Source organism: Capsella rubella, unplaced genomic scaffold (genome assembly GCF_000375325.1).
Source record: "Capsella rubella cultivar Monte Gargano unplaced genomic scaffold, Caprub1_0 scaffold_7, whole genome shotgun sequence".
Classification (NCBI taxonomy): domain Eukaryota; kingdom Viridiplantae; phylum Streptophyta; class Magnoliopsida; order Brassicales; family Brassicaceae; genus Capsella; species Capsella rubella.
In genome coordinates, this window is record NW_006238917.1 from 3,907,050 (window position 1) to 3,918,894 (window position 11,845).

The 11,845-nt window shown below is 36.4% G+C and overlaps 4 protein-coding genes across 4 annotated transcripts; all 4 read left to right on the forward strand.

The window, feature by feature from the left end:
* The first annotated feature begins 2,161 nt into the window (after positions 1–2,161).
* LOC111829283 (putative F-box protein At3g22650) lies at positions 2,162–3,792 on the forward strand. Its single transcript, XM_023777988.1, has 3 exons — positions 2,162–2,206; positions 3,169–3,421; positions 3,575–3,792. Exons 1-3 carry the CDS (start codon positions 2,162–2,164, stop codon positions 3,790–3,792), a joined length of 516 nt encoding a protein of 171 aa, XP_023633756.1.
* Positions 3,793–5,267: 1,475 nt separating this feature from the next.
* Positions 5,268–6,521, forward strand: LOC17879566 (xyloglucan endotransglucosylase/hydrolase protein 19). The gene is made up of 3 exons (XM_006284224.2): positions 5,268–5,590; positions 5,685–5,878; positions 5,987–6,521. Exons 1-3 carry the CDS (start codon positions 5,324–5,326, stop codon positions 6,357–6,359), a joined length of 834 nt encoding a protein of 277 aa, XP_006284286.1. The 5' UTR covers positions 5,268–5,323; the 3' UTR covers positions 6,360–6,521.
* A 1,550-nt stretch (positions 6,522–8,071) lies between these two features.
* On the forward strand, positions 8,072–9,317 carry LOC17880935 (probable xyloglucan endotransglucosylase/hydrolase protein 18). The gene is made up of 3 exons (XM_006285672.2): positions 8,072–8,404; positions 8,495–8,688; positions 8,786–9,317. The coding sequence occupies exons 1-3, from the start codon at positions 8,123–8,125 to the stop codon at positions 9,156–9,158; spliced, it is 849 nt and encodes a 282-aa protein (XP_006285734.1). The 5' UTR covers positions 8,072–8,122; the 3' UTR covers positions 9,159–9,317.
* A 1,018-nt stretch (positions 9,318–10,335) lies between these two features.
* Positions 10,336–11,585, forward strand: LOC17880574 (probable xyloglucan endotransglucosylase/hydrolase protein 18). The gene is made up of 3 exons (XM_006284153.2): positions 10,336–10,681; positions 10,780–10,973; positions 11,063–11,585. Exons 1-3 carry the CDS (start codon positions 10,400–10,402, stop codon positions 11,433–11,435), a joined length of 849 nt encoding a protein of 282 aa, XP_006284215.2. The 5' UTR covers positions 10,336–10,399; the 3' UTR covers positions 11,436–11,585.
* Positions 11,586–11,845: the final 260 nt, after the last annotated feature.

Sequence of the window (11,845 nt, forward strand, 5' to 3'; positions counted from 1 at the left end):
GTCACCTTCACTCACTCGTTCTTCTGTATCAAACTGGCTTTTTACTTGAGAAAGCACGTCGGAACTTTTGACATGTCTTCTTTCTTCTTGCAGCCACTCCAACTGATACATTTCAACAAAAAAAGAACACCAAGAACCTTTCTTTATTTCAGCAGCCTTAACCTCTCTACTTGGAGCATTCTTCATGATCTAATAGTGAAACAACTTAAGCTGATACACCATCAAACCATTCTCAATCTCGGAAACCAAATCTTGTACTCGCCTTAAGCAAATCCACCATAATCTTATCTTGCACCGCTGTTTAAAACAGGACACGCCGCCTAACACCCGTTGGCTAGGAAGACTCTCGACACAAGAAAATAGTACAGCCAATTGCATACCATCAAATGCTTCTTTTGTCACTTGAAGATTTGATTCAAAAAACAAGATCATTCCCGAGAAAACACTGCTAGCTCCACCCGAGATAAGAACTAAATGTTCTCTTAGATTCATTCCAGCAGAATCACCATGTGTTACACCAAACACAAAACTGCACAAAAAAAGAATCTTAGACACTGCCATCTTTGTCAAGAGTATTTACTCTCAAACAAGAACCCACACACTGTCCAGCTTACACCAAACAACATGTTTACAAAACCTTGCTGCATTCCCTCTGAAAATAGCAGCCTTGTAGCTTCATGTTCTCTGATAATCCAACAACATGTAGACTCACTCATTCACAAGAACTGATAGCTACACACAGAGATAAACCTGTAACCAAAACCCCTTTCAAAACTCAGCAAAACCAAAGAAGTTTCTCAAACCGTTTCTGTCTTCACCAAACAGAAAACTTGACTTGCTTCATTACCATTCTGCAACCTTCTTTAAACTGAACTTAAGAAAACCCTTGATGATACTTATACATCCATAAAACACTCATCATATTCAAGGTTCTAAGGCGTCCCCTAGTTCCATGAATCTTATGAGTTACTGGGCTGAATAACAACAACGATTAGAACACCACCTTCAACTGATTTTACCACACTTCTATGACCAGAAAAAACAACCTGAAAACCACCACTGGATCTTGGCCAATCCCTTGCAAAAAATCAATGCACTCTCTTTGTGTTCCAACTAGCTTTCAATCTTATTAATATGCAGAACATATGCAAATCTGAAACTTCAATACAGACCATCACACAATACTTTGTGACTGCAGCGGAAAACAGACTTAAAGTCTCTTTAAACTTGAGTTACGAAGTTGATGTTTGATAACAACATCAACTCTAACCGGTTTCTTCAACATTGATCAAGAGTACCCATCATTGATCATACCTTCTTGCATCCATCTCTATTCCTTTCCAATCAAGAGTAAACAATGTCACATACATGTGACTATCTTCATGTTTTACTCACTGCCACCTCTAATTTCTTTATAGAAAATTAGAAACTTGGATTTACCGGGAGAATCTTTGCAATTCCAAATTTAAGCTCTAGCATTCACTTACTTAGCTAATTTTGGAGAATTTGGAGCTTCTTTCTCTCGAGATTATTCTTCTTCAACCATCACTTCTCCGACGATGAGAATCTCGATGTGGTTTTCAAGCAACTGCTCCACCTTCTGTTTTACTGTCGAACAAAAAACAATCCCAGCTATAAATCCCAAAACCGCGATAAGCTATGGTCTTCACATATTGGAGCTACCCTTCCTGCTATCAACAATGACAATAGCTGAAGCACCATTGACCGGAGTCTCTACAGCTTCGGCAAAGCTAGCTTCTCTCATCGTTGACTGTCTCTTTGAGCTTCAACCTCAATCGCTTCATCAAGAGAAGCAACAAGAGAAACGTGACTGTTTCTCTTAATTTTGTTAACTTTTGGGCATTAAGAAAACTTCAGGCCCACTAAAATTTCATTAATGAGGGAAAAGGCCCATCTTGGTAAGGCCCATCTTGGTCCAATAGAAGAAAAAGAGTTTGTCGTGCCAATCTTCTCTTCTCTTCATCGTCGGCCACCGTAACACGATTTCACGGCCAACAGTCTGATGTTATCCGGTGACGTTATGGTCACCACACCTTCGCAATTCACTCTCACCGCGTCTCTTCCACGATAGTGAAAACTCGAAGCTTCGCCTTCTCCTGCTCGTTCTACACATAGCTCCGTCGTCAACTCTTTCACGACTATGTCTGAATCTCGAGCCACTCCGTCGGAATCTCAGCCTTTACCGGTGAGATACTCCCGACGTCCTTGTCTTCAATCTCTAAACACCACTAGAGCTCGTGACAAACTTCCTCTGCCTAAATCCGAGATTTCTACAGATTTTCAACAGAAATCTCTATATTGCTCCATCTACTTCTCTCAACGCTTCAAGCAGATCTAGGTCTTCTAGATGGACAAGACACACCGTCTTCTTTGAGAAGTCATCTCCAAAACCCATCGTTACACTAGAGCTGCGTTTTTCCAGAAGCCATTGTTGATTGCTTCTAAAGGTGAGACCTTCTAGACAAAACTTGCATCTTCCTTATAAAGCTTGAGTCTTTCAGCACTAACCTGTGCTCTGATACCACTTTGTTAGGTTTTATGAACCATCAAAGCCTCAAGCTTTCTCTGACTTGTCAAGAAACCAAGATCTTCTAACAGAGCAAAACATATAACTAAGAAGAAGAAGATAGAAACAGAGCAAAAGGAAAGAGAAGAGGAGCACACAAAGAAGTTTGTTTACCCAGTTCACTTCCACAAAGGGATAGCTACGTCTGGGCCGAGACTCTCCTCGGAATCGACTAGAACAAGCAAGTTACAAAATACAAGAGAGAATCACTCTGAGAAAGAGACTCACACTTGAGCTCTCTTCTCTGCATCTCCTCTGTTTTTCAGTCTCAAGAGAAACACCAAAGCTTACACCTTTAATGGCTATCTCTCATACTTGCTTACATCTCTCACATTGTGGCTTTCTCACACACTCCTCTTCTGGCCGCTTGGCTGCGACACCCTTTATGTGCCTTAGGTTAGTGCTTATAAAGAGGCACTCCTTAGACCTAATGTTTCTGCTGGATCCACAAATGGACAAACGATCCTTCTTGGACAGCAACTGCAAAGACACCTTGTGGTCCCAAAAGCCATATCCAACCAGAGTTAATTTACTTTAACTCTAGTTACCATCTTGTTTGCCTTTGTGTAGCACTTGTGTAGTTGATAAAACTTGTTCATCAAGTTCTCATCCTCACACCTAGGAAGTCTTACGCATTCAATGATTTTTACGGTTTTGGATATGATGGTGTATCTCGTGACAACTACAAAATCTTGAGATTTTACGATGAACGTATTTTCGAAGACAGGCATACGGGTAAGTACGACCCACCGGTTGAGATATACGACCTCAAGGCAAATTCTTGGAAAACTCTTGACATTTCTTTGGACTGGGTAGTATACTCGCCGTGTACTGGTGTGTCTCTGAAAGGAAATATGTATTGGATTGCTGGAAAATATAATGCCACAGTATTTATCCAACGTTTCGATTTTTCCACGGAGATGTTCAAAAAAATGAGCCTAGCTAATTCCTTTCGTCTATGGTGTATATGATAATGTATTAATGTAGCCTTATCAGCTTTTAGAGGAGATAAGCTTTCTTTGCTTCACCAACGCATATACGAAGACCATGATCAAGTTGGGGAGACTACGGTATGGGTCACAAACAGTGTCAAAGATAAGGTTGTTTCTTGGACCAAATTGTTTGTTGTGTGGAGACCTGATCTGCCAGCATTTAATCTAGGTGAAGTTCCTCCTCATTCGGTGTTCTTTATTGACCAAAAATAATAGGATTAATGTTATATGTTCTGAAAAAATAACCAGTGGAGGTAAATGTGTTTTCTTTGACTTATACATTATTGGTAAAGATGGATTCCAGAAAAGAGAGATAGAACGACGTAGGGTGGAAGAGGATAATACATACAAATCTGGTTATATGTATCTTCCAAGTCTAGTTCCAGTCCCATACTAGAGGATCTTCCCCCCCCCCCCCAAAAAAAAAGACATATTTAAGATTAATGTTTTATGATATGTTATATGCTTTAACTAGACTATAGTTTATAAATATTTTTCCAATATTATGTTAAGGATTAAATATATAGATATATTTCTGTTGAGTGATTTAATTGGTCGCTGCTTTGTGGTGTATGCTTTATACCTTTTACCATCGAGGCAGAATGATTAATATAACTTGTCAATTCGTTACAAAAATCATATATTTAAGAGCATAAATATATTTGACAAGAACAATAGGATCGTTGTATATTGTGACTAAGTATTAGAAGATGAAAGGTATGTTTGTGTTGGTGTGTATACGTTATTGGAGATGATGGATTAGAAAGCCCAATTTGGATAGATACAAAGCATCAAAATCGTGGGGGAATGTCATTGGCTTCTTATCTCTTGCTATGTGCGCACCGGCACCGTCCAAGCCTGGTTCTGGTTCTAAATAAGGTATACAATTGCTTCTTAGCGTTTTGTCTTTACGCATATGGCCTAGAATAGGTAAAAGCATATTTAAAGTTTTAACCTTTTCTAATTTCGTATTTTAAAACTTAACGCTTCTTCTAACATTCTGTAAGTAAAGTGGTTTACCATGTGGGTTCTATTTTATATTACAAAGAGATATTTGTTTTTTTTGTTAAAGATATTACAAAAGAGAGATGTAATATACATTATTATGTTTACCTTTTTTTATAGAATTACAACATCTAATCTAATAACTTTTGGTGATAAATTCCTACTTAGAAGGTGATTTGATATAGTATTTTTCAAAAGTAACGAAAATAAAAAGTAAAAGCTTAAAATGGAAGAACATCTAAACCCATGCACATATATTAGGACACTTCAATGTGTATGTGTGCTACTGACTGACTTAATGTCACGGATAGGTGGGCTTAATTAGAAAAGTGAAGAACGAAGTTCGAAGCCGAACCCTTTTCTTTAGGCGGTGCGCTCGAAAGTCGAAAACCGTGTTGACATATCAAAACATTGGGACCAGTCAGTTCTATACAAATGTCCAAACATTATTTCGGTCGTAACAATAAAGGAAGGAAATAAGGAAATTGTTTTTTTTAATGGATTCACTTGGTAACAGCAAACAGCGAATCAAATAATATATACATAATTATATCATAAGGCTGTGAATGTGTAACCAACTAGACAAAAGCACATGCACCATAATAAAGGATCAAACCCATGAAACTTCCATCTCTCTCTCTCTCTTTTCCCCTATATAAACTAATGTCACTTGCCTCATTATTTCCATCAACAATATACATCTGAGATACCAATACTCCCACTAGATATCTTATCAATCATGAAGTCTTTTGCGTTCTTGGTTCTTTTTCTCTTCGCAGCACAATCTTTTAGCGTCTATGCAGGCAGCTTTCACAAAGACGTCAAGATACATTGGGGTGATGGTCGTGGAAAGATTCACGATAATCAAGGGAAGCTTCTTTCTCTCTCGCTCGACAAATCCTCTGGCTCAGGTTTCCAGTCCAATCAGGAGTTTCTCTATGGCAAAGCCGAGGTTCAGATGAAGCTTGTCCCTGGTAACTCTGCTGGAACCGTCACGACATTCTATGTAAGTAATATGTAAACTTAAAGCATTCTTTTTGCTACTCTCAAGAAGATAGTCGTATATTGAAACTAATTGCTTATGTGATGACTTTGTGCAGCTTAAATCTCCCGGAACTACTTGGGATGAGATTGATTTCGAGTTCTTGGGGAACATAAGTGGTCATCCAATCACTCTCCATACTAATGTTTACACAAAAGGCTCAGGAGACAAAGAACAACAGTTTCATCTATGGTTCGACCCAACCGCTGACTTCCACACTTACTGTATTACATGGAACCCCCAAAGGATTATGTAAGTGTATCTTTTGATTCAAACTCCTTTCCTTAGTATATGACTATATGTGTGAGGATGTAAAAACTCATGAATCAAGATTCTTGTTTCTCTCTTCTTGCTCTCCAGTTTTACAGTTGATGGAATCCCGATAAGAGAGTTCATGAATGCCGAGTCACGTGGAGTCCCATTCCCAACGAAGCAACCAATGAGGCTATACGCGAGTCTGTGGGAAGCTGAGCATTGGGCCACAAGAGGAGGATTAGAGAAAACCGATTGGTCAAAGGCTCCTTTCACTGCTTTCTACAGAAACTACAATGTTGAGGGATGTGTATGGGCTAATGGGAGATCATCTTGCCCCGCAAATTCACAGTGGTTCACTCAAAAACTCGATCCCAACGGGCAGACAAGAATGAAAGCGGTACAGAGTAAATACATGGTTTACAACTATTGCAATGATAAAAATAGATTCCCTCGAGGTGTTCCTCCAGAATGCAGCTAAACTATTGATTCTTTGATTCGTGAATAAGTTACTTAGACATTGTCTTTGTCACTCAATATATGGTTCTCATCTATTATTTATCATTCATTTGTTTCTCACTCATGTACGTGGTGTCTGTGTAAGATTTATAAAGTATCAATAAATAATGAGTTCTTCCATTAACACCATTTTCGAAATCCTCCAAGACTCGTCCGGTTAAAAAATAAAAATAAAAATGAGCTCTTCCATTGTAAAACTTTACTTTTTTAAAAATTACTCTTTATCTTTAATTCGTAAATATTGAAAACAGTTTGCTACGTTACACGTACAACAATTTCTTGGGAAGAGATAAAATAATAAGCTTAGTAGATGGATCATGGATAAACGAACGTCACAAATCTAACAGCAGACATTTTAATGCTAAAGAATAATTTAATTCAGCGCGAATGGAGGCGAGAGACGGTGCGATATTTTAGTTGCGGTAACGTCAATAAATGTTTCACGATCTCTACATCATTCAGGATAATACATGTTTATAAATAAAATCTTAATACAGTAAAACCTCTATAAATTAATACTCGATAAATTAATAATCTCTATAAATTAATAAATTTATCCGGTCCCAAGTTGGGACCAGTGTAATTTTAGACATATTTCGATAAAATAATAAGATAATAATTTTTTGAAAATCCTTTGTAAATATATGGTCCCATCAATATTATAAATTAATAATTAGGTAAAATTTTCAAAATATATGTATATATAGATACATTAGTTTTTGTTAGATTTTATTTCTAATATTTTACTATATGAAAAATAGTTAGCATTCTATTTTAATACATAATTATTATTATTTTATTTGTAATTGAATATATAAAATACTAATTATCATGATTAAATCTTATTTTTAAATATTTTTAAAAAATATTTTCCAAATTAGGAATATCTCTCTATAAATTAATAATTATTAATTTATCGATAAATTAATACCTCTATAAATTAATAGATTTTCATGGTTCCAACATTATTAATTTATAGAGGTTTTACTGTACTCCAATCCAATATAAGACTGAGATGGACCATACTCTAAATTTTAGAATTATTTAATTCGAATTTGATTGTTAGGTTCGGTAATAATTACCATTTAGTCAAATCATTTACGTTTCTACAGAAAAGACTTTGGAAAAAGTGTAAGGTTAAAATATTTTAAACAGTCCAATAGTTATCGAAGTAATATTCTTTATGTAACTGGATATGTTTGGAAAAAAAGTTACTGTACTTAAATATTAACGGGGGACAATTATTACAATACACACATTTCACTCTTTTGGAAAGAACGCTATCTTTACGAGTAGTAAATAAATTATCTTACATTTTATTCCCGTAAAATATATAAAAATAAATAGAGTATCAGAATCCTCTATGCGGCGGAGAGGGTTTGCGCTCGAGTCAAAAAGTCGAAGCCGTGTTGACAATGACCTCGAAGCGGGACCAGCATGATACAAATGTCCATATACATTAGTCATCGTAACAATATACGAGTAATGAAAATATATTATATTGTGTTCACTTGTAACAAACCAACAACAAGGTCGTATGAGCCAGCTAGAGGATAGCAGATGATGATCAATAATAATCAATCAACCCCTATGAACCTTCCATCTCTTTTTCCTTTGCCATTTCCAGCCACTATATAAACTCATCTCACTTACCTCAAATTTTCATCGAGAATTAATACATTTGACATATAAACCAATACTCCTCGAGAGCGCTACAGACTAAATATGAAGTTTTCTTGTGGTACAAGCTTTGCTTTCTTGGTTCTGTTTCTCTTTGCTGTACAATCTGTGCATGTCTATGCGGGTAGCTTCCACAAAGACGTTCAGATACATTGGGGTGATGGCCGTGGAAAAGTTCGCGATAGAGATGGAAAGCTTCTTTCTCTCTCCCTCGACAAATCCTCTGGATCCGGCTTCCAGTCCAACCAGGAATTTCTCTATGGCAAAGCTGAGGTTCAAATGAAACTTGTTCCTGGTAACTCAGCTGGAACAGTGACAACATTTTATGTAAGTTACATACAATTTTTTTGGTCATTACTTGCTATTTCATAGATTACAAATATTGAGTTTGTTGGTGTTTCTCTTAACTTTATGTAGCTTAAATCTCCTGGAACTACATGGGATGAGATTGATTTCGAGTTCTTGGGAAACATAAGTGGTCATCCATATACCCTCCATACTAATGTCTACACAAAAGGATCAGGAGACAAAGAACAACAATTTCATCTTTGGTTTGACCCAACCGTTAACTTTCACACTTACTGCATCACATGGAACCCCCAAAGGATTATGTAAGTGCAACCTTTGATTCCTTATATGGTGTATGATCTTATACATCTCGAGCCTGTAGCTCATGAACTAACACTCTCTTTTTCATGTTTATCTCAGTTTTACGGTTGATGGCATTCCTATTAGAGAGTTCAAGAACTCAATGTCACGTGGAGTCCCATTCCCAACGAGCCAACCGATGAGGCTTTACGCAAGTTTGTGGGAAGCCGAGCATTGGGCTACAAGAGGAGGGTTAGAGAAAACAGATTGGTCAAAAGCTCCTTTTACCGCTTTCTACAGAAACTACAATGTCGATGGATGTGTATGGGCTAATGGAAAATCATCTTGTCCTGCAAATTCCCCATGGTTCACTCAGCAACTCGATTCGAATGGTCAGACAAAGATGAAAGGGGTACAAAGTAAATACATGGTCTACAACTATTGCAATGATAAAAGAAGGTTTCCTCGAGGTGTTCCTCCAGAGTGCAGCTAAATTATTGATTCTTTAATTCGTGCCTGAATAAGTTTACTTGGCATTGTCTTTGTAACTCAAATAAATGATTCTATCTATTATTTTCATTTAATGTGCTCGGTATTGGTGTAAGTTTTTTTAAATAAGCAAATCATAAAGGAATAAATTATGGAAAACAAGAGTTTTTGCTTCTAAAACTTAATTTGCTTTTTTTTTTTTTTAGTTTGTGAAATTTGTAAACATGGCATTGAGAAATTCATCACCAAAATACTCCAAGACTGTTGTTTGAAGGACATATATAAATACTCATAATAATAAGCTGAGTAGATGAATGAACGGACGAGAGGGCCTAGTTTCAACTTTTAAAATACATTTTTTTGGGACAGTCAAATTTCAGCATATACATATTTTATTTTTTTCAAAGGAATATTGTATTTCTTGATCCAGGTTATGTTAAGGTTCTTCAAGACAGTTTTAAAAGTGGCTTTAAAACTCAGTCGTTGAAAATATTATTCTCACTTGTCAATGGATATTAAATCAGATAAAAGAGTACACAAACAAATAATACGATGTTTTTGCGTTGGGAGGTCAAAGATATTGAGCCAAGATTAAACAAAAAAAAAAGAGCCAAATTAAGATTCTATAATGGAAATATTGTCGAATAATGAAAGTCAAAAACTAAGTTTTAGGAAACTTTGCTTTATCAGTAGATATATTAATTCAGTAAGTCATAAAGTTGTTAGGTGAGAAAATTGAATCCTTTCAAACAATTCAGTACTGACTTCTGATCATATTTTTGGGAATTTTTATGTAATTATGTACTTCAATTCAATCAATAATTCAACATAAACAATATAAAAGTAGTCATATTAATATGCAAATATTAGTTATTCGAACCCTCTATGCGGTGGGGAGGGTTTGCGCTCAGGTCAAAAAGTCGAAGCAGTGTTGTACAATGATCTCAACGCGGGACCAGGCATGTGCTGTTCAAATGTCTATATACATTATTTTCTCTGTTTTGTAACAAAAAAACGAGTAATGGAATTATTATTTTATCGAGTTCACTTTGTAACAACCAACAAGAGGTCTAATGAGCCAACAAGAATACAGCCCACGATTTAATAATCAAAACCATGAAACTTCCATATCTCTTTCCTTTCCCATTTCCAGCAGCTATATAAACTAACGACACTTACCTCAATTTTTCATCAACAATACATTTGAGATATATCAAGAGTCCTCGAGACATCTACAACAATACAATGAAGCTTTCTTGTGGTACAAGTTTTGTGTTCTTGGTTTTGTTTCTCTTTGCAGCACAATCTGTGCATGTATATGCGGGGAGCTTCCACAAAGACGTTCAGATACATTGGGGTGATGGCCGTGGAAAGGTTCGTGACAGAGATGGAAAGCTTCTTTCTCTCTCGCTAGACAAATCCTCTGGATCAGGCTTTCAGTCCAACCAGGAGTTTCTCTATGGCAAAGCCGAGGTTCAGATGAAACTTGTTCCTGGTAACTCTGCTGGAACAGTAACAACATTCTATGTAAGTTACAATACAATAGCAAAGCAGTTTATTCATATTTTGAAGTTCCTTAGATTACATATATTGAGTATGTTGGTGTTTATGATGACTTTGTGTAGCTAAAATCTCCCGGAACTACATGGGATGAGATTGATTTTGAGTTCTTGGGAAACTTAAGTGGTCATCCAATTACTCTCCATACTAATGTCTACACAAAAGGCTCAGGAGACAAAGAACAACAGTTTCATCTTTGGTTCGACCCAACCGTTAACTTTCACACTTACTGCATCACATGGAATCCCCAAAGGATTATGTAAGCACAAGCTTTTAATAATCTTATAAGTATTGAGGCTGTGAGCTCATGAACTAATTAATTTCTCTTTTTTTCCCTCTCTCTTTCAGTTTTACTGTTGATGGCATTCCTATTAGAGAGTTCAAGAACTCCATGTCACGTGGAGTCCCATTCCCAACAAGCCAACCAATGAGGCTCTACGCGAGTCTGTGGGAAGCCGAGCATTGGGCCACAAGAGGAGGGTTAGAGAAAACAGATTGGTCAAAAGCTCCTTTTACGGCTTTCTACAGAAACTACAATGTCGATGGATGTGTTTGGGCTAATGGGAAATCATCTTGTCCCGCAAATTCCCCATGGTTCACTCAACAACTCGATTCGAACGGCCAGACAAGAATGAAAGCGGTACAGAGTAAATACATGGTTTACAACTATTGCAATGATAAAAATAGATTTCCTCGAGGTGTTCCTGCAGAGTGCAGCTAAATTGTTGATTCTTTGATTCGTTAATTAATAAGTTATACTTGCCGTTGGCTTTGTAACTCAAATGGTTTTTTACTATTTTCTATGATTATATCATTCATTTGTTGCTCATATATATATGTGTGTTGTTTGTGTAAGATGATTTTTAAGAAGTAATAAAATTAAATTATGGAAAACTGCTTTCATTTGTGAACTTAGAATTTGGCTTCACTAGATTTATGAAAAAGTAAACACTGAGAGAGGTAAGAGGTTCATAAATGTTAATTGGGTCAGTAGTATGAAGGAACGTACGTAGTTCAATTAATCTCCTGAGTTAGAACACTATAGTCTTTCCACGGATTACATCTAAAATATGGATACATTGGTCTAATCATTTAAATTTGAACACTCCAAAAACACAAATATATATATAT